The 25,967-nt window shown below is 41.0% G+C and overlaps 1 protein-coding gene across 6 annotated transcripts in view; it reads left to right on the plus strand.

The window, feature by feature from the left end:
- The window catches only part of LCORL (ligand dependent nuclear receptor corepressor like), a 179,228-nt gene that overhangs the window by 126,325 nt on the left and 26,936 nt on the right, over window positions 1-25,967 (plus strand). For 4 of the 6 annotated variants that reach the window (XM_084626503.1, XM_084626499.1, XM_084626497.1 and 1 more), the window contains exon 6: window positions 16,723-16,813. In XM_084626503.1, coding sequence (XP_084482629.1) covers window positions 16,723-16,813 — 91 coding nt within the window. Of the gene's footprint in view, window positions 1-16,722; window positions 16,814-18,217; window positions 19,881-25,967 lie in introns of those variants that run through there. The other 2 variants (XM_084626500.1, XM_084626504.1) reach the window with 2 other exon arrangements.

Raw genomic sequence — 25,967 nt, forward strand, 5'->3', positions numbered from 1 at the left:
GTGAGGAAAGGTAATAGATATGATAGAAATTAAATTAAATACATTAAAGTAGTTCATTATAAGATGGAGAAAAAGACTGAGCAAAAAGTTTAAAAAGAGGAAGAAATGTTATGGAGATTATCAACTTTTAACCTCCATATTCCAAAATTCAGGATTTTCCTAATCTATAACTCTGAGGATGGGAGTTTAGCCATTGACTTCAATGGAGCCCTGATTTTACCCATTATTTCTGCCCTGTGCTTTTTACATTAGCTGCCTTCAAATTGACAGATTTACCTTACCGTTGTTTTTAAAGCCCTTAGTTGGTGTAGGCCCTGAATACATTCTTACCCACCCCAACCCTTGTCAGTGTTTTACCTTTTCCTTTAGTGTTGTGTCCCCTCCAAGGTATTTAATTTTAATTATTAGGAGTGATTTTATTTATAAGTAGTTTACTTATTACATTGTTTTATTTTTATACATGTATATTTTGTATAGTGATGCACAGGATATAGCCCAGGGAACTTTAGAAGTCAAGTTGTGATACATAGGGTATATATTTGACATTCACTTTACTAGAATAGTCATGCAATCACATTCAAATTTCTCCCTACCCATCCAACCAATACAGTTAAACTTTTCATGGAGAAGATTTGGAGAAGGACCAATAAATAAATAAATCTGTTGTCCATATGTGTTGGTGTGGATCCCATTGTAGGTGTGCATGTGTACAAGGACCAGATTTTTTTAGCTAGCAGTGTGTATTTGGGGTGGTGCATGTGGCTTATGCTGCCTTTTGCTCCCACATTAAAGCATAAAGGGTGTGGCAGCTATGAACCTCCCTCAGTTCCCTTTTACTGCCATTGGCAGAGAGATGGAACCTATCGGTATCCTTTCAACTCACACTAGAGTTGTCAGCAATCTTCACCTAAATTTCTGGAAAACTTTAGAACAATGTTCTTATAGTATCTTGGACTGACTAGTCCTCAACGGGTTCAAAATTCGTTGACCACTCACCACCCACAGCAAGGCACCCTTGTACAAGGACCCCAAGATGCTGGAATCAAAAGCCACAGGCTTTAAGTCTTGCTCATCCTGGGATGGACTAATTCTGCTTTAAGATGGGCACAGATGTCTTTTTTTTATCTGGGCAAATCCCATGTCTGAAGCAAGTGCTCAGTTTGCCTTTCATTCTGCACCAGAACCTGAAAATCATGGAATGCAAGACTCAGGCACCATCTCTTAGAACAATCTATGAGAGTGGGATTGGACCCAATAGATATGGACTTGAAAACCACAATACCAGTCAAACCTGGATCGTCAGTGCTCCATCAAGCGGGCAGTTGGCACTCAAGACTTCAGCAGAGAAGTTGGCACTGACCATGGCACTAGAACCATTGAGGCTGTCCACCTTGAAGGTGGTGCCAGAGATGTGAAAGCAGGCCATTGAAAGATGCTGCCCAGAACATTGGGGCAGGAGCTCTAGGAAGATCTCAGTGTGCTCTCACATAGAGAGAGAGAGAGAGAGAGAGTTAACCATCACAGGATAAATCCTCCAAAATGTGTATGGCACTGAAGACAAGTGAAAAGGAGTAGACTGTGGTGCAGCAGATTCCATCACCCCACTACCAGTTTCCACAACCGGGGGAAAAATTGTGGACGCTGGAACTGTCATTGGCACCAAGATATCCACCAGTACCAATAAAAACCCAAGCGCCAACGGTGCCATACTACTGGCAGTGCCTTAGGAGAAGATATACTCACCATTGTGGTCAGGGTACACCTCCTCAGCATTGAGTAGGAAGCAATGCTCCATATGATCCCTGAGCATTAGTGCTGGAAAACCAGAAGACTTCTTTGCAGCTCAGCCACTGAACAGTGGCATTGGTCCAGTTAACAACTTGTCTGTCAACTGTATTCATATGGGATGCCTCCTGGGCCCTTCTGGGATTACTTGGGGTCTGCCTTCCAGAGCCTCAAGGAGCTGGTTACCTACATGTCAAGAGAAAAGATCCCCCTCTCTATTAGCCTTACTGGCAAAACAGCAGATGTCGGAGTCGTAGGAGGAGCGGGATACAGAGATGCAAATCTATCAGTGCCTGATGTCACCCACCAAAAGACCTTTGCTCCTCATTGCCCAACAAAGTTGATCACCTCAGCACCGATACTAATGTAGGATGATTTCAGGGTGTTTCCAGAGCTCCTGGTACTTAATGCAGACACACTGGAAATCAAGACTTCAGTCCTATCAAAAAAAAATCCAAAAAAATCTCTAAGTATTCAACATCTCATCAGCTGCAGGTGAGGGATTGCTAGACCCAGCCTAAACTCTGTGACGCATCCTAGCCACTGTATGATGAAAGGAAAAACATACTGAGAACAATATTAAAGGCACAAATTCAAACCATCCCAAAGCAAAGGAAAGATCAGAAGAAATAGTAAGAGGCCAATCGGCTCTATTAGTAGCTCTTTAATTACCTGAAAATCAAAAAGGAAGATGTGGAAGCATGGACCAATTGCTTGTGATTTTGTCCCTACACACTCGTATAGGGACAAAATCAAAATGGCTAAGGCATAAAATGAGGTACACCTTGTTACCTTATATAGAAATGTATCTTCCCCCTCCAGTTGTGCTTTTCCTCCATTGGAACTGTGTGCGCTGCTGGTGGATCCAGACCCTTTCTTTTGTTTGGGAGAATCTGAGCCACCACAACAGCCACCATCTCCTCCTCTGAAATCTGTTAGTTCACACAGGAGATCCAGAGCTTCCTGATATCAGCTTCCCCTCTGACACTCACCTTAGGCCAGCTGGTACTCCCCTTGCCTTGGGGACCTCTACAACTTCTCCAGATGCAACATGTTGGAAAATATGGGATCCCGTATAGCCCTTCCAGACAACAAAGCTTAGTCTGTAACCATATTTTATCCCATCCAAGAGAGTACAATTCCTTTTACCCACATGACACTGAACTTTTTGTTGGTCCAGGTGGCCATGGGGAGATCTAGGCAGCAACATGTTAAATCTACAAGGAAGCTAAATGTTTAGACTTATTGGGAAGAAAAGTGTTCACATCTATTAGCCTTAAGGTTTGTGCAGCGAACTAACAAGTGCTGTTGGCTAAGTAGGCCTATCTCTACTACTGAAAATTTATGGATTTTGTAGACAAGCTAGTACAAGATAGAGCTCATTTCCAGGCTCTTACTGATGAAGGAAAGCTAGTGGCCAGAACTGCACTTGAATCAGCACTTGATGCAGCAGACACATCATCCTGGTTGATGGCAATAGCCATCATAATGTGCTGTGAGGTTGGTTATGCACCTCGGGATGGAGGACCGGTTCTTTAATGAAGCCCACCTTATCAATGAAATGACATTTGAGCCTTTGCACACTGTAAAGAACTCTAGAGTCATCCTCTGCTCCCTGGGAATATATACACCTGCCCTGAAAAGGAAATATTACAGGTAATCTTACAGACCTAGACCAGGATCTCAACAGTTTTCTCTCTAGCTATCTTTTGACCCTCCTCGTAAAAGGCAGAGTACTCTGTATCATTTCCCTACTGTATCATCTCAATCCCATCCCCTGGTGAAAAGATACTTTTGACAGGAGTTTGAGAGATGTAGACCATTAACAATACTACCACTACCCAATCCTTGCATACCATTCGGGAGTCCTTTAGCACTCTGTTTCCATAACTGAAGTGCCGCTACAATGCACAAGTGGGTTTTAGATGTCCTCTAATATAGCAATAAGATCAAATTTACTTCTTTATCTCCTTCAAAATCTCCATTCTCATGAGCAGATTCTCAGACAGGAAGTGGAGTCCCTCCTCCAATGAGGAGCAAATGTACCTCTAGAACCAAAATGTACCTATCCAGCACCAAAGGAAAGGTTTTACGCTACATACTTCCTAATCCTCAAAAAGAAGTGAGGCTGGAGACCCATCCTCAATCTTCGCAAAGTCAACAGATTGATCCACAACCTGAAGTTTTGCATGATCACTCTGCCATCTGTAATCCCATTCCTGGAAAAAGACACATGGTTTACAGCAGTCAGTATGAAGTATGCTTACTTTCATGTGGATATTCACCCTACACACAGACATTTTCTCGGATTCATAGTCAGCTCTGACCACTTCCAATACAGAGCACTCCCATTTGACCTTCCCACTGCCCCCGGAGACCTTACCAAATATCTTCCTGGCAGTAGCAGCTCATTTCAGATGGATCAGTTTCATTTTCTTCCCTTGACAATTAGCTTCTTGTTAGCACTTGTGAGGAAGCCCACAAGTCGACCTCATTAATGCTTCAACTACTTTCTTCTCTAGGAGTCAGTCAATTTGCAAAGGTCTATTCTCACTTTGAGGCAGACTGTAGACTTCATAGGGGCTACCCTAGATTCAGTCAGAGCAAGAATTTATCTGCCAAAGGACAGGTTTTGCACTATGAGAGACCTGATTGATTGATTAAGTTTTATGCAACTCTCGAGCTTCAATCAAAACTTGTCTTGCCCTTCTGGGGCACATGGCTTCATGTACTTACATTACTGGATTTGCCAGATTTTGCCTACCTTGGCTTCAGGTGTGGTTCCACGCTGTGTATTCACCAACCAAACATAACATGAACACCATGGTAAAAGATCCTTCCAGAGTAACAGCATCTCAAACATGGTGGAAAGATCGTCATCAGGTGTGCGTGAGCATCTGCTTCCTACCATCCTCACCAGATAAGATGATCATTACAGATGTGTCTCACTTAGGCTGGGGGGGAGCATACACTGACAATCATGACTCAGGGCACTTGAGAGGCCATCTGCACATCAGTCTTCTGGAATTCAAGGTAGTTTGAGAAACTTTCAAAGTTTTTCTACAATTCCCATGGTCCAGCCATGTTCTGATAATGTCAGACAATATGACAACCATCTTTTACATCAACAAACACATAGGTCTGAGATCAGTTCCCCTCTGCATGGAAGCACTCAGCCTATGCAGTTAATGTATCAAGAATCAAATCACATTTTTGGAAGCTTACCTTCCAGGGCCACAGAACGTGCTGATGGATGCCCTCAGTAGGCATTTGGCCATCTGATCACGAGTGGGAATTGCGTGAGTCAGTAGTAAACATTCTTGCTCAGTGTGGGATTCCGACCTGGGATGTGTTCACCTCTCAAATGAACAAGAAATTCAACACACATTGCTCCAGAGGTGCTACATACTCAAGGTGATGTCCTCCATCTTCTCTAACCAAATCATCTGAACTATGTCTTTCCTCTTTTACCACTCCTTCCTGGAGTCTTGAAGAAAATTTGTCAAGAAAGGGCACATGTCATCCTCAGTGCCCCCCATTGGACCAGACAGTTTTGGTTACCAAACCTTCTACAGCTGTCATTCTGTCCTCTGATCAGAATGTAATAGTTTTCAAATCTCTTGACCCAGGAGAGAGGCAGGATCAAGCATTCCAACCCCGAGAGCTTCATCTCACCAGCTTGGTTTTTGGATGGGCATCAACACTGATACTTTCCTGCTCAGAAGCTGTACAAACCATGCTTAATAACAATAGAAAGAAACTCCACTAGGAGTCCTATTCAGCCAAGTGGAAACATTTCTCCATCTGGGGGTCTTAGTCAGTGGTTATTCCTTCCATTTTGGACTAGTTTCTCTCAAAAAGGCTGACCTTTCCCTTAGTTCTGTACAAGTCCACTGGCAGCAATCAGTGTGTGTGTGTCATGACCCACGCGTCTCAAATCTAGATCCACAGGATTTATAGGAACAGCTACACTCCAACCCTCCACCTAGCAGCCTGCTGATGCTCACTTACTTGGGACTTACGAAGCCTAGCCCCAGTTTGAGCTCTGCCCCTGCCGTCTTATTGGTGGAGTCCCAGAGAAGCTGATTGACCTGCAGGCCCTACTTAAGCCAGCAGCAGGAACTGGAAGTTATCCGAACAACTGGGCTTTACCCTGTTCTGGACTGTGTGCTTTGTGCTTTCTGCTCCTGTTCCCCTGGCCTGATTTTCCTGGCATCCTAACCTAGCATGACTCCTGGCATCTGATTTGTGTTTCTGATCTCCAGTTTGTCTCCTGCCTCTGTCCACCTGGTATCCTGACCTGGCCTGACTTTGGTTCCTGACTTGTGGTTCTGGTCTCCAGTTTGTCTCCTGCTTCTGACCTCCTAGTGTCCTGGCCCAGCGGACTCCTGTCTTGTGACTATGGACTCTGGCTGCCCATGACCCAACCATAACAGTTTGTTCAGATCACAGTTACCCTGGGGGACTGAGCCTGGTGTGAGAAGTATGGACCCAGATGCACCACTGCAGCCCCTAGAAGCATTGGACTTGCCTGAATGGGCCTTCCATCTCCAAGCGGATAATTAAGGCTGCGTTTTTGTCACTGAGGTCATGGATTCCGTGACCTCTATGACTTCTGCAGCGGCTGGTGCTGGCTTAGGGGCTGCCTGAGCTGGCAGCAGCAGTTTGGGTGTGTGGGAGGTGGCTCAGGACTGGGGCAGTGGGTTGGGGTGCATGATGGCGCTTACTTGGGAGAGGGAGGCTCCCCGCTTCCACTGGGATGTCCCTGCAGCTCCTTGGGGGAGGGGCAGCTGGGTGGGACTCCGTGTGCTGCCTGTACTCGCATGTGCTCTCCTGCAGCTCCCATTGGCTGCGGTTCCTGACCAATGGGAGCTGTGTAGCCAGCGCTTTTGGCATGAGCAGCGCACAGAGCCCCCCTGGCCACCTGTCCCCCTAAGAGCTACAGGGACATGCCGGGTAGGGAGCCTGTCAGTCTCGCCAACACTCCCTCCCCTGGACCAGCAGGGGTCCCAGGTTGCACGCTGCCACCCAGCCCTTCTCTCTCCCTCCCAACACCAGCGGGGGTCCTGGCTTGTGTGCTGCCACCCGGTCCCTCCCTCTCTCCTTCCCTCCCAGCACCAGTGAGGGTCCCAGGCCATGTGCTGCCACCTGCCTTCCCGTCCGTCCCCCCCTCCTCCAGCAGCAGCGGAGGTCCCGGGCCACCACCCTGCAGTGCTCCTAGCCCGCCCCCCTGAGCACCCATGGCCCCGAGCCCAAGTTTTAGTTAGGGGTATATAGTAAAATTCATGGACAGATCACGGGCTGTGAATTTTTATTTACTGCCCCTGACCTGTCCATGACTTTTACTAAAAATACCCTTGACTAAAACGTAGCCTTACGGATAATCAAGCACTACAGGCCCAAGTTGCACAGCTGATCTTGGACAACCAGTGGCTGCAAGTGAGGCAGGTCAGCACTGAGAATATTGTGCTGTGAACCCAGTGTGCAGTGCTTTGCCTTAAACAGGGGGCTCCACTATCCTTGCTCCAGTGGCTTAATGGGAACTGCCAGCAGTTCCAGTGCTTCATGAACCAGTGCCACCTTCTGTTTCTGATGCATCCCCAAATCTATGGCTCTGATCAGGCCAAGGTGGCCCTGGTAATCTGCCTGCTGACGAGATGTTTTAGACTGGCCCTCCCTCTTCCTGGAAGGCCATAGCCCTGTGCTGTCAGACTGGGATGCTTTTTTCCAATCAGTGCCCGCCATCTTCAATGACCTACACCTAATGCAGACAGCTGAGGTTACCCTGAGGGGACTCCAGCAGGGGCAAGACCCAGTGGCCTCCTGTGCAGCGCACTTCTGTTGCATCAGAATGGATACAGAGTGGAACAAAGCAGCTGTATCAGTTCCAATGGGGCTTATGGGAATAAATAAAAAACGCACTGGCCCCATGTAGAGACACCAAGAGGTTTTTTTGTGTGGACCTCACTATCTGCATAGGTAATCAGCTGTGAGAATAAAGAGATAAGAAAGGAGGTTGCCTCCAACTCCCTTACCATGAACCATGACCCTAGCTTCTGTGTTGCTCATGCGTGCATGCCAATCTGATTTATTGGCGACTCTCACATAAAGAAAAGGAACGCCATCATCTGTGTAACCTGTGCTTCTGCTGTGGTGAACCTGACCATGCCATCTCATTCTACCCAGCATGAACACCGAAGAGCTCGGAAAAACAAGCTGACCCAGGCCTGGTGGAGGGAACTGGCCTGCACCTTGAAAGAAGAGAATATCCTGATACCCTAGTCCTCACTGATATGCACACTAAGCCCCATCCATGGGCTTCTCATTTGCAGGTGTGTATTCAGCTTCACATCCTATGGGATCCCTGACAGATTCCCCTCCAACAGACCCTCATTGGTTCAGGAGCAGCGGACAATTTCATGGCTGCAGTTCAGCCCTATAGATTCCCCTGCTACGCAAGGCCATACCCAACCAGTTGAAATGGTTGACAGCTCTCCACTATCTTCAGATAGAGTTTTGGAGGAGACTGTCCCTCTGGATGCCAGAGAAATAATACAATTTGGTGTGATTCATTCCCTGCATTTTTTCCCCTGATGTTTGGCATGCCCTTTCATGACCTCCTCATTCACTGATGATAACAGAAAGTTATCTTCCCATTGGAATTCTGCTGACAGCATGGCCATGGACTAGCAGACATTGCACCTACACCCCAGAAGGCTCAAATAGGTGTAGTTGTCCACATTGAACACGCACTGGAGGAACTATAGAACTTCTTCCCCCTCCTCTCCTCCCTCCAAGTACCATGAATACACTGATGTCTTTTGAGAAGAAGAATGCAGAAAACCGACCCATATACGAGGCAGACTGCGACTGCCCAACAGAATTTCAGCCAGGGGCAAAGCTGCTGTTTGGGCGGATATACACGGTGTCATAGTCTAAACTGGCAGCATTGTGAGAATCTCCAAGAGAATCTGGCCTGGGGGTTCATCTGCAAATCCTTTTTCATAAAAAATGACAGCCTCCACCTCTGTGTCGATTACCTAGCCATAAATCAGATAATTTGGAACCATTACCTGCTACTCCTGATAGCAGATTTGTTGGACTGCGTGGGGGCTACCTGCATATTCACAAAACTGGATCTCTGGGGAGCTTGCAATCTCATCTGTATCAGAGATAGGGACTGCCTTTTGGATCTGCTACGGCCACTTTGAATATTTAATTATGCCATTCAGACTGACTAATGCCCCAGCAACAATCCAGCACTTCATTAACAATGTGCTATAAGACCTACTGGAACAGTTTGTGGTAGTGTACTTAGATATATTAATCTTCTCAGATGATCTAGACAAACATTCAACTCATGTCCCCACTGTCCTGGAGAGACTACAACACATGTTCTCTACGCTAAACGAGAGACATGCGCATTTGATCAGACCTCAACCGAGTTCGTGGGTTTCATCTGGTTGGATTTTTGCAAGGTCCAGGCTGTCCACAACTAGGCAGGCTCCTATAATGTTCATGACCAACAAGGTCTTTTAGGCTTTGTGAACTTCTGCTAGAGGTTCATTTCAAATTTTTCAAAATAAACTTCACTGCCCTACTCTGAAAAAATGCCAAGTTCTCTTGGTTACCAGAAGTCCAGCACACATTTGAGCAATTGAAACTTGCCTTCATCACTACTCCAGTATTGGCCCACTCCAGCATGGCACAAGCTTTCATTGTGAAAGCTGACATCTCTAGAACAGCAATCACGTAACTGCTCTCCCAAAGGCATAAACTCAAGCAAACACTGCATCCCATCACCTACTACTCAAGGAAGCTTACATTTGCTGATAGAAACTGAGATCTTGGACAAGATGCTCCAGGCAGTTAAGGCTGCCTTCAAAGAGTGGCAACATTACTTGGAAGGGGCCTGTCATCCAGTCCAAGTGTTTACGGACCACAAGAACCTGTAGTACCTGCGCAGGGCCAAGACCCTGCACCAACAACAGGTCCAGTGGGCCAGTGAGCATGCATATCCCACATTTCTTCTCCCTGCTCAATTTTACCTTGACCTACTGCCCTGGAACCAGAAATGGCAAGGCTGATGCCTTGTCTCAGGGATATGGCTTTGACCTATGAGGCCCAATTTAGAACCAGCCCACATTCTCAAGTCTCATAACTTTCTTAATGCAGCTCACTGCTAGGACCTACTCATACTCATCCATTTTGCTTCTGTCTCTGGAATTCCACTTGATGAGTTAGCCATTGTCAACCGAGAACCTCACAATACCCAGGAGGGGATCATATTTGTGTTTTCCCCCAGGACTTGCAAGGGTGGCATTTCTTCAACTATGCCATGATTCCACCTTGGTAGGACACTTAGAGTGATATAAAACTCAATGATCAACATCCCATTTCTTCTGGTGGCCCCAAATGTGCCTCACAATAAAGACCTTTAAGTACCCTTCCAGGCGTGTGCCCACACCAAGATCCCTAGCCAGAAACCCTGCAATCCCCAACCTCTGGATACCCCATCTTGAGCCTGGGAAGCCATTTCCTTTCACTTTGACATGGAACTATCAGAATCCAGTGGTTTCACGACCATCCTGAGAGTGGTAGATTGCTTTTCTAAGATGGCGCACTTTATTCCCTGCACAGGCTTACCCTTGGTGGAAGAAATCGCCTGGCTCTGGATAAACAATGTAATCCGTCTTCATGGCCTTCCAGATCATAATCACCTCTCACTGGAGACCACAATTTACTGCCCACTTCTGGCACGAGACCCTAATTTTTTTAGGAGTCCATGTGCACTAGTCCTGTGCATAATACCCCAGTCAAATGGAAAGAATCAACCAGATCCTTGAACAATAATTAAAATGCTACATGAGCCATCACTAGGATGACTGGTTTTCACTATTATCATATGCAGAGTTCTCAGACAGTAATGCAGACCTTGCATCCACAAGCCACAGCCCCTTCTTTATCAACTGTGGGTACCATCCGTGATTTCACTGACAGCTACCCACCTCCTCCTCCAACCCATCTGCCTCAGACCTAGTACATCACATCCAAGAGGAGGTGATGTGGCATCTTGAAAAGGCAAAGGAGAACTACAAAAGGCATATAGACAAACCTAGACAACAGGCCCTGCCGACTATGTAGCAGAAGAGATATGGCTTTCAAGAGAACACTTCCCCACAGACAGACCCTCCCAGAAACTAAACTATTGGTTCCTTGGCCCGTAACGCATTTGGCCAATCAACCTGGTCACCTTCAAGCTTCCTTGATCCCTTGAAGTTCACCTTGTGTTCCATGTCTCACTTCTAAGAGAATACATTTTCTCAGAGCTCACTATCACCACCCTACCCGTACAAGTACAGGGTCAGGAAGAATATATTGTTCATAAAGTCCTCGACTCCTCAGATCAAATGGGGAAAATCATGGTACCTGATGGATTGGGAAGGTTATGGCCCAGAGGCTCACACTTGGGAGCCTGCAGAAAATGTTCATGCTTTCACCCTGATTTGGGTCTTCCCTAGGAGCCACCCTGAGAAACCTAGGCCCACATCTTCTGGAGAGCACCCCTAGGGTTGGGGTTGATATCAGAACCCACGGGTCTTGAAACTGGTTACCAGGATTTATAGGAACAGCCAAGCTCCAGCCCTCCACCTGGCAGCCTGCTGATGCTGATTATACAGGACCCACGAAATCCTGCCCGAGGTTGAACCTCCTCCCATGCAGTGCTATTGGTTGAGTCTCAGAGCACCTGACTGGCCCTACTTATGGCAGCAGCAAAAACAGGAAGCTGTCTGAACAACTGGGCTCCATGCTGTTCTGGACTGTGTGTGACTTGTGCTTCCTGCTCCTGTTCCCCTAGCTTGAATTCCTGACATCCTGATCTGGCATGACTCCTGGCATCCAACTTGTGGTTCTGATCTCCAGTTTGTCTCCTGCTTCTGACTTACCCATATCCTGACCCAGTTGACTCCTGAAGCTTGTCTTGTGATTGTGGACTCTGGCTTTGACTACTAGGTCTGGCTTCCCATGACCTGGCCATGACAGTATGCCATCCTCCAGCAGATGGTTATTTGGTTTTCACTCAGCTGTTGACTATCAGATTCTTAAGAGCCTAATTAGAACCTTTCCTCCAGTAAGGAGCCCTCCCCGTCATTGAGACTTGAATCTGTCAGCTCTTACTAAGCCTCCATTTGAGCCATTAGCTTCATGTTCCATGTCTCACCTATCTATGAAAGTTGCATTCCTTGGGACCACCACCTCCACCAGAAGGGTAGGTGAGGTGGGAGCCCTAGTGGCAGATCCGCCATACACTGTATACCATAAGCAAAATGTTTATTTATGGCTATATCCTAAATTCATTCCCAAGTTGATTTCGGAGTTTCACATAAACCAACCAATCTACTTAACTGCATTTTTTCTAAAACCACGTACATCGTGAAGAGAGGTGGTGTCATTCCCTTGATGTACAATATGCTCTTGCCTTTTGTCTACAAAGGACACAAGTGATTTAGAAAATCTCCTAGATTCTTTATTGGTGTAGCAGAAAGAGTCTGAGATCAAGATATCTCCTCTCAGAGGATCTGTAAGTAAGTGGCTCTTAATTGATAGAGTAAGAATCAATCCTTCTCACATTCCTCCCCGATAGAGAGTGAGAATTCTACCAAGAGTACAAGTGATGTCTATAGCATCGCTTCAGGAAGTGCCTCTGGTTGACATTTGTAAAGCAGTGATGTGGACTTCCATCCATATGTTCGAGACATTATGCTATAGTACAGGACTCCGCCCCTGACATCCTTTGGGACAGCTTCAAATGGTCTGCCACCTGCCTTCTTGAGTACTGCTTGTTAGTTACCCATAATGGAGCACACCAGGACCAGCACTTGAAGAAGAAGAAGAGGGTTGTTTCTAACCTTAAGTAACTGGAGGTTCTTTGAGATGTGTGGTCTGTATACCACTACCCACCCTTCTTTCCCTACGGTTAGGACGTTACTTGGATTTGCAGTAGAGAAGAAACTGGAGGTGCAGTCGGCCTACCTCTCCATTTATCTCCTCAGTAGGATGCACCAGGAGACCAAGGGCATATGCACGGGCCAGCAGACACTGCTTTCAGAATTCTCCAACTCTGGGCGCATGGAGAGCATGCATATCCCACAGTGGATACAGATAGGGACCACACATCTCAAAGAATCTCCAGTTGCTATAAGATACGTAACCTCACCTTCCTCCACTCCAGCCATGTAGTGCTCCGTGCACGCACCAGTAAATTTGACCACTCAGTTGAAAGCTGCACCGCAAACAGTCAACAGAGCGCTTCTTTTGGAAGCCTCCTTGCCTCTTTCCATCAGGCAAGATCAGACATTACCACCACTAAGTGTGTGCTGGATATTGTCACCTGTGGACATACCATCCAGTTTCTTTCCCTTTACACCACAACCCCCCTTCCTTATCTATCTTCAGGGACCTTTCTCGTGAGAGCCTTTTACAAACAGAAATGGCCTCATTGCCCTGTCTAGATGCCATAGGAGAGGTGCCTTAGGAGTACTGGGAAAGAGGCTTCTACTCCTGGTATTTCCTCATTCGAGAGAAAAAAGGGGCCTTCGTTTTGTTCTAGACCTGAGGAGGCTCAACAAATATGTTTGATGCCTCAGATTCAGGATTGTAACAGGTATCTAGGGAAACATCTACCTGTACCTGGACAACTGGCTGATCAAGGACAAGCCTCATGACGTAACCAAGATAACCGTACCTTGAATCCTCACCTTGTTGTCTCAGGGCTAATGGTGAACTACAAAAAGTCATCTCTCACTCTATCCCAGATGATAGGCTTCATAGGAGACCCTATCTGACTCTGTCAGCATGATCATATCTGCCAAAGGACGGATTCTGTTCCCTTTGATCAATCATACATGAAATAAGGTCAAGACCATCTACGATGGTTCGTGCTTGCATAGGATTACTAGGTCATATGTTGTGTACATACATGATGTGCTTGCCATACTTTGCTTGAGGTCACTACAACACCATCAAAGAACAGTGTATTCCCCAGACAAAAACAATATGAACAGATTGGCCACTGTAACACTTCAAATCCTGTGAGAACTCACCTGATGACCCCCCTGAATGTGAGATAAGGGTATGTTTCTCAACTCCTTCCTGTGCAAACTATACTTAATATGGATGCAAAAGTGAGAGGTTGGAGGCCCACCTGAATCACCTCAATTGCAAGAAATTGCATGTGAACGTCCTAGGGCTGAGAGCCATCAGATTGGCCTGTATAGCATGCTTGTCAGTTCGACAGAATTCTGTAGAGCAAATCCTGATGGACAGTACATCTGTGATGCGTAATGTCAACAAACAAGGAGGCCCTTGGTAGATCCCACTTTACCTGGAAGCCATCAAGTTCTGGGAATGGTGTCACCAACGCAGAGTAAACCCCCCGAGCTCCCACTGGCCCTGCACTTTCCAGGGGTCAGCAATTACCTTGAAGACTTCTTAAGCAGAGACGTGATAACCAACCAGCAGTAGTCGCTGGAAATTCATCCTAGACATGATATTCCAGCCAGGGGGGTTCTGGCCAAAGACCAGTTTGCCACTGCAAATAATGTCAAATGCAACACCTTCTACTATAGAGGTAGCGTGAGCTTGGGATCTCTGCCAGATGTCTTTCTACTCTGCTGGTGTCAAGCTCTCCCTTGCACCTTATCACTAACCTCCCTGATTACCATAATAATATCAAAGATCAGATGGGACAAGGCCACCACTATCAGGATCTCCTCATACTGGCCAAGACCGTTTTGGCTGCCAGACCTACTCCATATGTCCAGTCAATCTCCCATTCATTTTTCCTCTTTGCGTAAACACAATATCTCAGAACATCCAGACCTGCAGTCAATACACCTGACTGCCTGGATGCTGGCCGGATGAGCACTACCGATAGAGAATGCTCCAGGCAGTTCTTATCCACATCAGGAAAGTTTCCACTAGAAGTATCTGCTCTGCAAATGGAAGAGGTTTCCATATGGGCAGCCCAAAAAACCTGACTTGGTTGAAGCCCAGATTCCAAAGATCCTAGACTACATGCTGCTCTTGAAACAATCAGAACTTGCATTAAGCTCTCTGAGTCCACTTAGCAATATCAGCATATCATACACCAGTTCAGTTGCATTCACTTTTCTTACACTCTACAGTGTCAAGATTCATCAAGGACCTTTTTCATGCCTACCCTCCATTTAGACACCAGACTGCTTTCTGGGACCTCAGTGTGATTCTCCTGTATCTCCTGGTGACTCCCTTCAAGCCTCTATCTTTCAAAACATTCTACTTTGTTGCTGTTACATTGGCACAAAGTCTGTGAGATCCAAATCCTTATAGCTGGACCATCTGTATTTTACAGGGACAATATAGTAATGAGACAACACCCTAAATTAATTCCCAAGGTAATCTCAAAATAGCAACTGAATCAGTCACTTACCTTACTGGTCTTCTTTCCAAAACCTCTCTTCTGCAGGAGAAAAGAAACATCACACCTTGGATGTCTCCAGAGCTTCTACTTTACTACCAAGACAGGACTAAACCCTTCTGGCTCTCACTGGCTCTTTGTGGCTGATTTGGGTGTATAGAAAGACCTGGTGATCTTTTCACAGAAACTTTCCAAATGAAATACAGTGCATTTCCCTCTGTTACTAGATGTCCTCCTTCCCCCCAAACATTAGGACACAACTCCACTGAAGTACAGGAGACATCATCATTGGCCTGCTTCAGAAATGCACCAGTCTTATAGATTTGCAAGTAACCCACTGACCTTTGTTAAACTGTATGCATTTGACATGGCAGCCAGGGCAGATACTGAGTTCAGAAGAGTGATACTACAGTCTGTCTGTTTCATCTGTGGAGACTCCTCAATCCCACTATCTCAGGAGAATATTGCTTACTAGTCACCTACAGTGGGGTCCATACTGACACTTACTCAAAGAATAACAAACTATTACCCTACTGTAGCTGGTTCTTCAAGATGTTGTAGTCAATGTGGCTGCTACAACCCACCCTCCATCCCCACTTCAGGAGTTCTTGGCAAACACAGGCTTTGAAATGCAAGGGAACTGAGGGAGGGTTGGCGGTCACCCCATCCTGTGTGCCTCATGTGGGAACACGTGCAGTTCTGATAAATACTGCTAGCTAGAAGAATTGGGTTTTGCATGCATAGGACTAATGCGCACCTACACTGGGATCCTCACTGATTACAACATCTTGAAAAAACACAGTTCCTGTAGGATAAATAACTGTTCTTTCATTTCAGAGTAGCAGCATCCGATGAAGTGAGCTGTAGCTCACGAAAGCTTATGCTCAGATAAATTTGTTAGTCTCTAAGGTGCCACAAGTATTCCTTTTCTTTTTGTTCTTTCATGGACCTTGTCCCCCAAACACACAGATATCGTCGTCATTTTGGATCTTTGTATTATTAGTGTATCACGGATCTGCTATTTATTAATATGAACTTGATCTTGAATTACATATGTTCAGATTTATGACCCACATATCAAACCATTATTACTTGTGGCTTATTGGTCTGTTTGAAATGGCAAGTGTAATCTTGGAGTATATCTGTGGAAGAAACAAGGGATGAGAATTCCATTTTATGGCCTTCCCATAAATAAATAAATATCTGTTTTTAAGCCCTCTGATTCCTATGTATGACAATAGGCCCACTTTTTTTTATTTTGACTCATCTTTTTTTTTAAAAATCTTGTTTAACTTTTACAAATGAATTTTGCAAAAAGTTAACTCCTCAACATTTCACACTGTTAATGGAACCAAGATGTCAGAAAATATTACAACATAGGTTATATATTAAAAAGTTGTGCTATGTGTATAAAAATTTACTAACAGAATTCCAAAAAATCCTTAAATTCTTAAATTATTATGATTATTTTGTTACAGGGGATGGAGTGTTAGATCTCTCTACAAAGAAAAGCGCACGGCTGGAAGAGTCAACATACGATCCATCATCATCTGAAAATTCAGTGTCTGGGTAAGCAGCATTTAATATTTTTTTAATATTTGTAAAAGGAAACACTGAAAAAAATCTCTTCTGTGAAGGCAGATTATTTTTTATAACATATTTGTACAGTATATACTGACACACAAATTCAGTTTATATTTTGCTTTCCTCAAGAGTTTCACTCATAAGTGTGTGTCTATGTATATATCATTTGTTTCATTGTCTTTTTCTTTTCTTTCTGTTAAAGAAAAGTTATCAGAACAATCACCAAACTTTAGTTCATGTTACTAAAAATGAACTGAAAACTTAATTACATAATACAAAAGAGTAGGACAGTAGAAGAAAACATAAATTATTATTCAAGGTTTTATTTAGGAAACTTCCATTTTGCACAAAAATATAACATCCAGATTATATTTTAAAAATATCCTTCAGCTAACATGAACAAGTTAAACAGCTATTATCCTCAATATTTCTCAATGAGAGAGAGAGAAAGAGAGAGAGAGAGTTCCTAATTGTTATACTTACATCATGGTTTTGCCTATAGTGTGTGGTGGCAAACTGCTAAATATGTCCATTCAGCATTAAAAACTAAAAATGTTGTTTCATGTGCTGAAAGCTACCATTACATTAACTGAAACAAAAATAGTGAAATACATTGTTCTGTTGGATTTTGTTATAATTTTGGCATCTTCCCATCCACTAGCCATAGCAGGACCCTTTTTGTCACCTGTACATTTTACAAAATAATTTGTTCCAAATAATACATTTAGCTTTATTTGTTGAATTGTGTAAAATTGTGTTCTGTTAATCTATTAATATGAACAGGTTTTAAAATTATGATTTTATAATTAGAAAATATAAATAGTGATTAGAATTTTAAAAACTGAGTTGTAAATTGACAAAATGGGACTTACTTGTTAATACAGCACTTTATCTTATGAATGTAGAAAAATTAGTCCTGTGGAAATCTGGGGGTTTTGTGTTTGGTAATGTACCTATCACTGCAAATTTTCTATAAGGGGGTTGACTCTTTTATTACTTGTTTAGCGGTAACGTCACGTTTCTACTAACAAAATCTCATTTAGGATTTGGGTACTTAATGGAATGTTAATTGCATAACTAAAATTATAAGTGTTGCTCCGCAAGCATGTATCAAAGGGAAAATAACAAACACATGAGAATATTATCAAATACTGAACTAGGATTTAAAGTTCTTGGAAGGGCTGCTGTAGAAGCCACCGTATGATTTTGACACATTGTAGCATTTTACTATGATAATCAGTAACTACTACATCTCAAAGACTTAAAAGTATCAGAAGCAGTGATGTTACCTAAGCAAGGAGTATAATAAAGGAGTGGACCCTTCCCTTCCATAGCTGTGTGAGAGTCTCTCATACATCAGTTTACCATCGTTTCATTCCATCCATCCAGGAGACTACACAGACACAGAGAGGACTATGTGGAAAGAAGTGCTGAGTTTGCAGATGGTTTGCTCTCAAAAGCTTTGAAAGACATTCAGTCTGGAGCACTGGACATAAATAAAGCAGGCATACTTTATGGCATACCTCAAAAAACTTTACTTCTCCACTTAGAAGCCTTACCAGCAGGAAAGCCTGCACTTTTTAAAAACAAAACTCGAGATTTCAATGATAGTTATTCATTTAAAGACAGAAAAGAAACTTGTGCAGTGCTGCAAAAAGTAGCCTTGTGGGCAAGAGCTCAAGCAGAGCGCACAGAAAAAAGTAAACTAAGTCTACTTGAAACCTCAGAATTAAAATTCCCAACAGCTTCCAGTTACCTCCACCAGTTAACTCTACAGAGAATGGTCACTCAGTTCAAAGAAAAAAGTGAAAATCTACAATATGAAACTTCAAATCCTACTGTACAGTTAAAAATTCCTCAGCTAAGAATAAGTTCTGTGTCCAAACCACAATCTGATAATGCTGGTCTTCTGGATGTCATGTACCATGTTTCCAAAACCTCCTCAGTCTTAGACGGATCAGCTCTTCAAAAACTGAAAAATATACTCCCTAAACAGAACAAAATTGAATGTTCTGGACCTGTAACTCACTCAAGTGTTGACTCCTACTTTCTGCATGGGGACCTCTCTTCTTTATGTCTTAATGTTAAGAATGGAACAGTTGATGGAACATCTGAAAATACAGAAGATGGTTTGGATCGCAAAGACAATAAACAACCAAGGAAAAAACGTGGCCGTTATAGGCAATACGATCATGAAATAATGGAAGAAGCTATTGCTATGGTAATGAGTGGGAAAATGAGTGTTTCCAAAGCACAAGGAATTTATGGGGTACCTCACAGCACTTTAGAATACAAAGTTAAAGAAAGATCTGGAACACTGAAGACTCCGCCGAAGAAGAAACTTCGATTACCAGACACTGGGTTATTTAATATGACAGATTCAGGGACTGGCAGCTGCAAAAACAGCAGCAAGCCTGTGTAGATTAATTGTTAGCAAATTGGGGTGTGTGTGTGTGTGTGTGTGTGTGTGTATATGTCTGTCTGTATACACACACATACGAGAAATACATATGCTCACACTGACAGAAGACATGAAATTATACAGTTCAAAAACCACATACATGCCTTTTGAAAAGTAGTTTTATTCAGGGTTTTCACTGTGGACAGAATTATAGAGTTCTCCCTTAATTCTGATAGTGTGTATTTAATAAAATCCTTGTATAAATAGGTGAAAAATATTCAGGTTTTCTTTAGTAGTCAATAGCATAAAATGTTTGGGGAAAACAAGTATTTGTCATGTGAAGCATTATTTTTAGTTGATAAAGAACCACATTAGCCATTGAATAAACCATCTTATTATCGAAATTCATGACCCATGGTTTGTAAACTTTTATACTTCACAAAATACTTGCAATAGTTTGTAAGTAGTTCAGAATACACAAATCAAGGGATTGTTTTTCTTTTACAAAGTTAGTTCCTTACCAAGGAAATGGATATGTGAAGTATTAGTAGGAGGTAGTACATTCTGTGGAAGAAAATAATAAAAACATCATAACTAGATCTCCAATACAACTAGAAAAAACCAAAACATTTCATTAATAAAAATGTGTGATAGCAGACATAAAACTGCATTTTTATCATTTTAAGAAGAGTTTTGTTGTTCATTTAGCAAGAAATTGGTGTTTACAAAATATACATTTATGAAAACTGACAAATTACTGTAGCTATAGAATTATTAAATATGAAAGAAGATGGAATACTAAGTATAAAATAAACTTAATTATTAACCTAATTTTCCTTTTTAGTTTGGAGAATAAGACAACTTCTAAAGTTTAAGAAGAAAGTTGGAATGCAACTTAGAGCATGTTCATAATGTGCACAGAATGAGCTTGAGAATGGATATTAAATGTGCTGGTTAGTTAATGTTATGACTACTTTAAATTCATTTAAGGATTGTCACACTCCTTATATTGAAAAACAAAAAACTCACTGTAACTATAATGTATTTGCTGCTGTGACATTTCAAACCTTTTCAGTTTATCAAAATGAATATCAAGTTTTCATTTTGGTGGGCCGATACACTATTGTTTTGCTAATAACCAAATTTACAGTTCAGGGTCTTGACAGATTCACAAATATTAAACAGTAAAGCTGTTTTGAACTTTCAGTAGTATAAATTCATTATAAATTTGGTAGAAGCTAGGCAGTTCATTTAAAATATGTGACTTAATAGAATCTAAGAGAGACTAGCTGTCTTCAGATTGCAGTTTTTAAATTAATTTCCAAGTATTTACATTGGATTTTAAATAATATGTAATTTTGGTGGTGTAATGTCATAAAGCATGTGTCTACATAAGAATGAATACTTGCTTTATACATTCAAAATTAAACATCTGTGCCCTTTTTCCAATTAAAATTTAGGTTTAGATTGCTTTTTCTAAACCAAATCAAACATATCCAGAAACACTTACCCTTTTTTCTACTTTTTGTAAATTTTCTCACACACATACATTGTCAGACATGTTTTTTGCTTAAATTTGCCTTTGTATAGGCTGAGTATCCTATGTGAATGTAAGAATACATTACACGTGTAGGGCCACATCATGTAATTGACTTTCAAAAGAAACTTGAACTCAGTGGGAAGTTTCCCTCAAAAATTTATGGTAAAATCTAGCTCTTGGCTATTAACCTAATTACAGGTAATTTCTTATTTTTTAAAATAAATTAATCCATAAGAAGTTAAGTGAAACTGCACAACCACCAACATATCAATCTTTTGGTCTCTTAGATCTATAGTGTACCCTCTTCAACTATTAAGGTTTACTTGCATATTAGAAATGGAATCCTTCTGTAAAAATAATTGTATCTAATAACAAGTAGGATACATATAAGCAGGTGTCAGGGTCATCGTTGATTTTTAAAGAATTAAGCCATATTTTGTGAGGGCCAGAAAGATGAATTTGTTGATGTATACTCCCCAGTGGAAAACAAAATTAACAGTACCTAAAGGTTTCGAAATCTCTCTTTATACAGAATTTTACTTGCAGAAGTTTTGGGGGCTTCAATACATTGCCTAATATTTGTACCACACTAAAAAATTTTTATTCCTCAGACAATATTATAAATTGAGTCAGAAGTTTATATTGAAGGCAAGTTACAGTACACTTTTTATATCATTTAAAAGATGACCTGACCAAAAATTGACAGGATTCATAAAATCAGGGATCATTTTACTATTCACTTAACAGTGATCAGTAGTTTTATATGTAATATTATAATTAATTTTCAGCATTTTAGTACTTGTATTTATTTATTTTTTTGGTCAGAAATAGTATATTAAAATATTTTTTGATAGTTTATAGATGATGCTCGACCTGTAAGTGTTTAAAAAGAAACAGAATTATTTGTTTCTAATTATTAGATTAACTTTTGATTACACAACTAAGGAAAGGCAGGGAAATGTGTAGGTTCCCCTTCCCTAACTCCAGTGTATTCCATTTAAATGTCATTTAAGTTGTACCTTTGAACTGTTTTATAAATTCAGTTACCAGTCACTACTTCGTAATTGACAATTTCTGAAAATTCATGTTTCAGCAGACTTTTAAATGAAGGCGAAAGCAAGCCCTACATGCTTTCTACTTATTTGAATGTTTCTCAAGTATTTTATATTAAAAAACAGTGCCTCTGTTTTTAGAACTACTGCTCAGTAAAGTTGTTTAAACCATTTCTGGTAGCTAATGACAATTTTATATTAAATTGTATATTAACTTTAGTGAGACTGATTTTTTTTTAGTTGTTTACAGTACAAATACTTGTATTTGTTTTTTAATTGCAGTATTTCCATTGTCGCAGTAATTTAGTAAAACTCTGTGGCTGCCTTGATTTTTTGACAGATTTTGTTAATAACTGATTTTTAGGCAATTAGTTATATTTATGCATAAATCAATTGCACTATAATTCATGAATTATTTATTACAATATTTTCTAATGAATTCCATGTATTTGTCTTGTGTTGTAAATGTACTGTAATTCTGTTTCCTCTTTGTGTTGTTATATACCTAAATCTGATTGTATGAATTTAATTGTTTAGTTAACGTGTTTCTACGTTGTAATTTGTAGTAAAGCACTTCAATGCTTTTGCACATAAATTTACAACAACACTGATGTGTGATTGATTTTGCTCATTCAGTAAAACAAAAGAAAAAAAGACCATATACTGGCTCATTTGACTTACTCCTTAGGCACAAATTTACGATTAGTCTAATAAGTTCATGATAGAACTTGCTTTTGACAGTTATTGCTACAATGAACATATTTATAAAGCAAAAATAATTGTCACAAGGAAGACTGATTCTCAAAATATGATGGTCTGCTAATAAATTAGGCACACTTTAGAAAATTAAAATGTCCTAAAGTATAGGAGTCGCACAAAATTGTTTTCAGTTTTCAACTGCAAACCGATCTGTATAAATTGAATGCTTATTTTACTACTAATCTGTTCAGAAAGCTTTATTCATTTAATTTGTTAAACTTTCTTCAGCCAATATATTTATTTATTAAATATATGCATAGGGGCATAGAAAAAGGGAGAACATTTATACAGATAATTTATATGGCCAGTAATTTTTTTTGTTCTCCCGTTGACTACTTGAAAACATTTTTGTTCCTCCCAAGTCCAGTTTCCTTTCTGCTCATTTCTTCATAGAAGCTGTAATCATGTTATAAAGCATCTCTGGAGGAAAAAGCTGAGGCTGGAACTCCGAGGGAGAAAATCTTGTTTAGAATCATAGAATATCAAGGTTGGAAGGGACCCCAGGAGGTCATCTAGTCCAACCCCCTGCTCAAAGCAGGACCAATCCCCAATTTTTGCCCCACATCCCTAAATGGACCCCTCAAGGATTGAACTCACAACCTGGGGTTTAGCAGGCCAATGCTCAAACCAGTGAGCTATCCCTCTCCCAGTTCCTCTTTGATAGTTTCCTTGGGTTGGAAGAGAAAACAGATCTTGATATTTTATATGTTAATTCTATACAAAATAGGCCATGACACCTGTCCTCAAATTTGGTGGGTCACTATGTGATGACCCTATGCCTTTGTGCAAACTTTGACCCCCACAAATAATCACCAGTTTTCCAGTTGTTGCCCCTGGCACTGAGCAGGGGATCTCAGTAGAAAGGATAATACAGTCCCAGGTTCTATTATAATTTCCACCGAATCTGTGAATTGCTTCACTTTGGCGGACAAGATGTGTTGATCCTCTTGCCCCTAACCCAACCCGTTTCTATCCCCTCCTGCTACATGAACCCTGTACCCACAGAACCTCTACCATGGAATTCATAAAAAGATGAAGAGTCCTGTGAAGACAGGAATTGTAGCTACCGCTGCGCACAGGAAGGGGAAAGATTCATGTAGGACTCTACAGGGCTAGTAACCTGGACCTCTGTGTTTGACACTGCCACTTTTTGCCATGGGAATTACTGTGATACTATAGATTCTGTATAATGACGACACAACAGGATGAAAGAGAAAAAGAGGGGAAAGAATTTGCTGAAGCACAACTCTTTAATATTTAACGAAAGTGGTTGGAAAGCTATTAAAAACATGAAAGTTGAATGAATTCGTTTACATATACACAAAATCCCTCTGTAGAAATGTTCATATCTCTTTAAAGTAAATGCTTTGTTTTAAACAGATTTTTAGGCCTATGTCCTGCGCAGCAGCCAAGCTGTGCTCAACATACTTTAGTGCAGGGTGGTGCAAAGGTAACTCTTAACATTTTGCATTCCCCTGAACCTGGGATCACATAGTCCATGCATAAGTTAGAGCAGCATGAGCTGCATATGATTTTATAGGGCTGTTCTGGCAACTAAGGATCACTGGAGTATAGGGATGTCATACCCACTCTACTGATGGCCAGGGAAGCGGTGGTGTACAAGCAATAGTGACTGTGCACACCTGAGAATAACTGTACACAGTGGGAAAACCTTCAGTGGCAAGCTTTGAGCTGGAAGACCTGGCCCATAACTTTGAGAGACCTTTAGGAACACTGAAGTTTCTTACACTAGTGAGCATATATTTTCTTTAGATGGATGTTCTAATATTCTTGATTCGTCAAATGTTTAAAAAAGTAATCTTATAAAGAACACTAATAGTCCATAATTGATAACGCATTTATATGCGTGGAGAGCATATAAAGACAGATTCCTGTCTGGAGGCTTCAGTTTATGTAGGTATTTTTTACCACACCAATCACGGTGAATTAAGTGCTTATCAAAGTTGTAATTTGATAGGTGTTTCTTTAAACTATAGCATATAATATTACTGAACAAACTATTAAATAACATGTTAAAGCCCTATTACTATGTTCAAGAATTTTTATTTCTATTTTTAAATGACAAAATGTGTTCCTAAATTAAAAAAAAAATAGAAAATACCTTTTATTTATTTATCTATCCAGTGTGATTACAGAAGTCAATTTTTAATCTAATTTTTCTATTTCGCTTTCAGTCTTGGCTTTTGTATTTTTGTTTGATTTTTGTTTTTTGTTGTTTTTTTGGTTGATCGGTTTGTTTTTGGTATTTCAATAAATCTGATAAGTTGTTCTACATTTTATTATTGCTATAATTGGAGTTCCACATAAAATAAGGTTAGCTGATTGGGTCCTAAACTCACTCATGGTGGTAATATCATTACAGGCTCCACAATACAGTAGAGTTTCATTTTAGATGACAGATGCAAATAATTTTGTCTTTTCATGTCATTTAATTGAATTTTAATTACAAGTTCAGCTAATAACATCAGGATTCAGTTAGGATTTTAAGAGATAGTAGCATCAACCTGATGGTTCACTTTGAACACCTTCAAACTTTTATATAAAATGTTTCAGGAGAGGAAGAAAATCACCAGGAATTATTAAGCATAGTTGATTGCTTTTATAGCATACAACTTAAAACTTACCTAGGGCAATAATTTATACATACAAAACTATGCATGTACAAATCTTAGTAAGAACGATGAAGTAATTTATGGCTTTTTATCATTCAGACAGGATACTAGTTTGTTTACATTTGTTGAGTAATGAATTAATAATTTATATACATGGTATATTAAAATGTAAAACCAATCAAAATGAAATTTTGCCAAAATGGAGATTTAAATGTTGAAAATGATTGGCAAGAGGAATAGGGTGAATAGTTAGTGTCATGTTCAGAGTTTGGTGATATGTTTAAAAAATATATACTTTTCTAAAACAGAATACTTTTAATATTATTTGCTGCTCTTGCTATTGGTACCAGTAAAAGTTCTGAATTATAGAGGATAACTATTTTATTTTAGTTACTATTCAACAGTGGTTTTTGTGTTTAGTTGAAGAAAGATCTATTATTTCTACAATGGAACATTTTCAGCTTTTCAATTTAAATGATTGATTAGGTAAGTAGTAACTTTAGTTTTAATAAATTTGTGTTGAGAAATCAGTAGTTAAGAAGATAGTATTTTATAACTGATTTTGTTTTGGTTGAGTATCTGAGAACAGCTATTTTGAAGTCTTATTTAGATATAGACACTTAAGTTAACCTGATATTTAAAGGGATTCAATCTCATTTGGTTTGCAAGTTATTTACTTCCTTTTTTTGTCTTCTAGTGTGTGTGTGTGTGTTTTGAGAGAGATGCAGTGGAAGTCTATGGCAGATTTATGCTA

The sequence above is a fragment of the Lepidochelys olivacea genome (genome assembly GCF_965140295.1).
Source record: "Lepidochelys olivacea isolate rLepOli2 genome assembly, chromosome: 4".
NCBI lineage: Eukaryota > Metazoa > Chordata > Testudines > Cheloniidae > Lepidochelys > Lepidochelys olivacea.